Source organism: Rhopalosiphum maidis, chromosome 1 (genome assembly GCF_003676215.2).
Source record: "Rhopalosiphum maidis isolate BTI-1 chromosome 1, ASM367621v3, whole genome shotgun sequence".
In the NCBI taxonomy this organism is placed as follows: domain Eukaryota; kingdom Metazoa; phylum Arthropoda; class Insecta; order Hemiptera; family Aphididae; genus Rhopalosiphum; species Rhopalosiphum maidis.
Window position 1 is genome coordinate 30685994 of NC_040877.1, and position 6781 is coordinate 30692774.

The 6781-nt window shown below is 26.8% G+C and overlaps 1 protein-coding gene across 1 annotated transcript; it reads right to left on the reverse strand.

Annotated features, from left to right (window-relative positions):
* Positions 1-1651: 1651 nt before the first annotated feature.
* LOC113560649 lies at positions 1652-3931 on the reverse strand. Its single transcript, XM_026966657.1, has 3 exons — positions 3548-3931; positions 3285-3467; positions 1652-1727 (listed from the first exon to the last, which is right to left on the reverse strand). The coding sequence occupies exons 1-3, from the start codon at positions 3670-3672 to the stop codon at positions 1652-1654; spliced, it is 384 nt and encodes a 127-aa protein (XP_026822458.1). The 5' UTR covers positions 3673-3931.
* Positions 3932-6781: the final 2850 nt, after the last annotated feature.

Genomic DNA, 6781 nt, shown 5'->3' on the forward strand with positions numbered 1-6781 from the left:
GAGCAATATGTGCACGCGGTCTGATCAATAGTCTGTAATTTGCCGCCGCCGCCAGTGGCGTAACCGAATCCGAGCTTTTTATTCTTGTATTTTCTTTCAAAAAACTGTTTTTTTTTTTTTTTAATTTACAGCGTAAAATGAACTATCTTAGTTGATGCAATACTATATACCTATTAGTTCATTAATCAAGTTCGTGACTACGTTTTTACTCGGCGATAAGTTTCTATAAAATGTTTATCTACGGTCACGAGTTTCAATACATAGTGCGAAGCCTAGTTTCATCGCCGACAACTGACATTCTGACAAGTTGAATAATTTTGACAAGGGATAATGGGCATTGTTGCATTCGGCATTATTAAAATAATGTCTTTCACCGAGTAACTTTTCCATTTTTTTCACAACTACGATAAACATATTTATCATATATTAGCCTTATAAACTTGAGAGAAAACCACATTACTTGACTTAACAATATATAAGCACTAATTAAGAATGAAACTACCTGTATAATGTTTTAATGATACTATTAAAATGATTATAGACAAATTGATATCTTTAATACCTCATTTTACGATTTATGGTCACAAATATAATATAGATTCTATAGGGTTATATAGTTACACGTAAAAAATTGTTTTTAATCTAAATATATATATTATATTGTTATCTGTATTTTTGTGTAACTTAATTTTTTTTTATCAATTATAATTTATAACTGGAATTAATTTCCGTCTAAAAAGTTTATTATTGTATTTATCCAAATAAGATTTAAAGAAATCGTTACAAAATACATATACTACAATATAGTTAATATTTTTCAACTAATTTGATACGTTTTTTTAATGTCAATCGTTATTATAAGTTATAATTTATAAGACATAACTGAAAATCGTATTAAATTTAAATATTATATAGTGAAAAATATACCAAATTTATTTAATTTAATGTTAAATTAACAATTTTATAAAACATTAAATTTCATGAACCTATTTATAAATAGACAACACCTAAAAACCAACTTATTGATTTTTGCATTAGTATTTTTAGCTTTTTAGTAATATTTTTATTTAAATAGATAAGAAAATAGTAATAATAAAGTCATATATTATACAATACATTTGATATAAACTATAAAAAAGAAAATTTTATTTATCAACAAATTTATAACTAAAATATTCAAAACATAATTATTAAAGTAGGATATAAACAAGTAAATAACTCTACCTTTCCTATATAATTACATGATTATTGTTTGTGATATCATAATGTTCTGTGTTTATATTTTATATTGCTATGCCAGATGTTCTAAATTGAATATATTTCATATCTGTTATGTTTACCATTTGGTGTGTAATAGGAGAATAATGCTATACGGCATACACCTATACTATGATGTATTAAATAATTTAGAACATAATATAGACACAGTCATACAGATTGCAGAGGTATATGCATTTAATTGTATAAAATATAGTAAACATTTTAAATGGAGAATAGGTAATAAATAATGAATTATTGAACCTAAACAAAATGAACTATTTATAACAGGGATGGCCAATAACTTTAATTTTGGGAGCCACAAATTTATGAAGCTAATTCTAAGCAAGCCACATTGTTAAGAAATGTTTATAAAATAGTTAATAATTTTATTTTAAGCTTGATGTGAAGAGCCGTATGAGACTGGCTCAAGAGCAGCATGCAACTCGCAAGCTTTGTTTTGGACATCCCTGATTATAACATAAACTTATAAACTAATCTATACTTTTAAAGTTGTAAGTTTTTCTAACTTTTATTAGTTTATACATTAATACTTAATTATATTTATATCAGTGACCAATGTTTGACTATACATACTACATACCTAAACATAAAGATGAAATATGGATAGTGGAGGAAAATGTAAATAATATAATTTTAATTAAGTACAACAATTGTATTAAACCATAAATTCAAAAAACAAGAAGCATCTATTATACAATTAATTTATTATGGATAATTAATTGTTAACTGATTAAGTCATTTTTACAAGTATTTGTCTTTTAACTTGTGTCGCATTTACCAACAATTATCGGGAAGGGCACTAATGACCAATAATTGTACAAGTAAACCATTCTAAAGACATCAAAAGTAATAAACAATAATAAATATTGAATAAGTACGCCAGTCATGAGAATACAGACAAAAAACAAGCTGAAATTATATTTCTATAAGTACCAACACTGGCAACACCACACTAATCGATCAAACAAAATATTTATTAATTTATTTATTTTAGGTGTGGGATTAGTTGATGTATTTTAATATAACAAATATAATACAAAGTAGTTTTGGATTTAAGTAAAAAATAAAATATTCTATTTATAAGAAATAATAGAGATTATATAAAATTTGAATGACCCAGTATATTCAAAATTATCAACACGATAATTGTTTGTAAAAAACACATTCAAATATAATATTGTAAAAAGTAACTGATGTTTTTAAATGTTTCTTGTGAAATAAATATTAAGATAGATTATGTTAACCATATGAAATAACTGCGCAGCAAATTCAAGAGGCTGTTGTCAACAACTGCATTATGCATACATTTTAGACTTAATTATGTTAATTTAAACTATTTATATTAAAATTGATTTCACTTGATTTAAGTTTTACAGTTTTTTTACATAAACAAATAAAGTAAACTTAAAAAATAAACTTGTATTATTTATTAATTTATATAGTATGCACATACTACATAGCAATTTAATAATTATTCAAAGTTAAATTTATTTACTATTGATATTACAGAATATTGTTAATTTTGTTTCAATCTTAATGCAAATTACTATGAAGCAATAAATACATTAAATCTAGTCATTAATAGATATCAATGATTTCATTATTTAATTCTGTTTTTATATTTTATACAAGGTTAAAAAAAAAAATAATGACTGTCAGAAATCACAATACCTATCATTATAATGATTAGTGGATAATAAATTATTAACAACTATCTATATAGTAGTTAGTTGTACTAGTATAAGGTATATGAGTTATATCTATATTTTATCTTTAATATCTAACCAAATACACAACATTGTTTACAATTTAAAAACGAAACTAGTTAAACATATTTTTCATTGGATATATTAATAATATGTAAACAATTTATTATGTGTATGTATACAAAAAATTGATAACAATTTCATATGATCAGAAAGAAAATTACTGTAGAAATTAGAACTATCAATGGTTTGAAGAAACAAATGAAAATATTGACAAATAAAATTTGGAATTCTTACTTGTAATAATAGGTATGGTTGAATTTGTCCAATTCGTTTTGTAAAGCATTGATGAACCAACTCATTGTCAGCAGCCAGACAATGAGAACAGATAGAACAAAAAACACACATACTGTGCGTGACTGCAAACGACATTTTTCAAACGTCACTTTTTCAACAAACTTGTCTCTACTGTTGCCAAACCTAGAATCGAATAAAACGAGAAAAAAAATAATACTAACAATGTCACCAGCTGTCGGCTACTGACCACTGAGTGTACTCACTTCCTATATCTCTTTTTCCTCGGCGAAGTCAATATCAATGGCGGAATGTGTGCTGACGAACTGCTGCCGGAGTCCGACATATCTAGCAGCTGATAGGATCTGCTTGAAACACTGGGCTGTTCCATTTAGCGAATACCATAGTTGAGTGATGTGAATTAGAATTTATTCTGACACCGATAATAGTTATACCCGTGAGGAATATCCAGTTGCGAAATAATTCGAATTTAGTTATTTTGACGAGTCACGTAATACTTACGTTGTACTCGTGGACAAGTAGTTTATGAACAACTGTAATAAATTATAAATAATAATTATGCGAAAACATTATATTAAAATATATTAATATCATTTGAAAGGTGGATTGAGCATTATTTGGTCCACTTTACACGCACTTTGATAACACTTATCATAAAACATTGATGATTATCGCGTTTTCGCGGAGGTACCGAAAGCAAACGGTGTACTCCTAAGAGGACCCCATCATCCGAAGCCACTCAGCAGCGCGACTTTTAGGCGCCGAATCGTTTTGGCGATAATTGTATGTATGACTTGTACACCTTTTAATCTGATAATACCAGGTATAATACATAACAAATGTTCAAGTAATATTAAATATCTTTTCGAATAGTTTTGGTAATAAACAAACTTCAAATTATATTGTATTGATGTATCAATAAGACAATAAACATACAAACAATCGGTAAACAGTCAACAGTCGGCAATCCGTTTGCTATTGTTATCTTCACGAAAACTCGCATCTACATAGGTGAATTCGAGTACCTACATGGATTATTAATTCGTATTATTTTTTTTTTCATAATTAGAGGGCTTGTTTACCGGTTTTTTTTTTTTTGTCAGATTTTTGTTCGAGGATTTATATTGTTTGTATATTAACTATATCTTTGTTGTGAGTCTTAAATAAAGTAACAAATAAAAAATATAGTGTGTGTTGTTTTAGTATTATTATTTATTAGATATAATTTTTTCATACCTTTTACTTTTTATTAGGCATTGGGTTCAGATCTCCTTGAAGTATTTATAATAAAATATATTTAAATAGTACCTAAGCGGACAATAGGGTAATACAGTTAAATTAAATATCTAATTGTTGGTTAATTTTCAATATTATTCACCAAAAGCATATGACTATCAATTTTAGAGTAAAATTTTAAAAGTTATTACAACATCCGAAGACATTATCCAGGGGAAACACGATCATCGGTTTTTGGGCTTACAAAAAAAAAAAAAAATTAGAGAAAATTCAAAAAGTTTTGTGTATTACAATATTGTTATAGATGAAATGTGTAGGTAAAACAAAGCTAATTTAGGAGTCGCTACACCAGAATTTGTTTTCTCTGTCTATCTAACATCACATAATACAGGAACAAAGATACTCCGTATATTTTTATGATTGCGACTCTCTGGTTCAGTTAGGGCAATAGCACCTATTATATATTTTATAAAGAAGAGTATTTACAGTGCATTGACCAGATAGATTTTTATTATTTACAATTTTAAATAAATTATTAATGGTTAAAAAATAATCAAAATTATTTTAAATTAAAACATGCTTATATTTATAAAAAAATGTAAATATTAAAAATCTATCCGGTCAACACATAGGAAATACTCTTCTTTATAAAATATATAAAAGGTGCTTTTGCCCTAAACTGAACCAAAGAGTCGTAATCGTGGAAATACGGAGTATCTTTATTCCTATATTATGTGGGAGATGTGGGTAACGGTGCACATTTGAATTAATATGACACAGCTTGATTTGAAAAGCGTCGAAGGACACTTACGTAGGTTAATTGTCCTATAATTGTGGGGTAGTAATAAATTTACTTTTTATACATAATAAATGTTTATTGACTTCTATAAAATGTAACCCCGATGACTTAGACCAATATTTTATTTCCAATCGTCCAGTCCAATGAAGTGGTCGGCAACTGGCGGGTTATTGTATTTACGACTCGTTTTAAATTCTCAAACACTGAAATTTTTTTTTTATTTATATTTTATTGTTTTAAAGTTCTAGACAATATTTTTTTCCATAGTAAATAATTTAAGAATATAAAATTCTTATTTTTATCTGGTCCGCAAACTGTTTTTAATTTGTGAACGTGACCTGAGAGTTCAAAAAGGTTACCAACCATACATTAATGATGAAATTGTCAAGAATAAAATAAAGCCGTTAAGTACACCTTAAATCCTGGACTTAGCGAAAAATGTAAAATGATTTTACAATTATGTAGTTTATTTTCTGCTTGTCGTGAATTCTTGTATCAAATATGATCTATTTGGTACTTTGGGTGGTAAATAGTAAAATAAAACAAAAATTTCAGATCTTGCCATAATATCGGAAAAACAAAAAAAATGAAATAATTACGCTATATTCTAGTATAATTTCAACCCGGAGGACGATTGGCAGCATCAATAAGAAGCTCATCTGAATAACAAGTGTCGCAAGGCTGTGTTTGTTTAATACCTACTATAATGTTTTGAACAGTTGTACAGTATATTATGAATATTTACTTAAATTATATTTAACTTTGATGGTTTTTTTCATATAATATACTGTACTACGGTTTTAGGTGTTCTTTTTATTTTAATAATACGTTGATAAATTACCAATTTTTTCAATTTATTTTCTTATCACATAGCTAGTTCGTCTTTATGTATGTTTAAATTTATATTTTTTATAGTTATTGTGCTGTTTAACTTTCTGATAAAAGAGAGTGAGGAATTTAAAAGGTGGCCACCGACAGAAAGTTAAACTTAATCTTCTTAGTTCTTGTTTACATTTTTAACTGATGAATTATGAATATAAAATTTAAAATTAATTTAAATTCAAAAAAAAAAGAATACTAACACAGATTTCTGAAATATTAAAATTGTTTTTTCTATGAGTTTTAATTGCATTTAATCTGCCCATTAGTTGAAGTTTTATAGGAACCAAACATTTAGTTGGATCTGGACTACTCACCGACGATGAATTTGTCATCGAGTTGATGGAAAATGTGTCGGCACTCGGCTTCATTTCAACCCGGAGGAAGATTTGCAGCATTAATAAGAAGCTCATCTTAATATCAAGTGTGGCCAGGATGTGTTTGTTTTATAGTATAATTTTTTGAACAGTAGGACAGTATATTATGAATATTTACTTAAGTTGTATTTAACTTTTATGGTTTTTATGGTTTATTAGGGCACCTGTTTTAGAGCTGAATAATAAGT

Coding starts and splice junctions, on each gene's coding strand:
- LOC113560649 (XM_026966657.1), bottom strand. CDS start 3,672: ATGGAACAGCCCAGTGTTTCAAGCAGATCCTATCAGCTGCTAGATATG. Junction 3,468..3,547: donor AGGAAAAAGAGATATAGGAA/GTGAGTACACTC, acceptor ATTCGATTCTAG/GTTTGGCAACAGTAGAGACA. Junction 1,728..3,284: donor AACCATACCTATTATTACAA/GTAAGAATTCCA, acceptor TGTTATAATCAG/GGATGTCCAAAACAAAGCTT.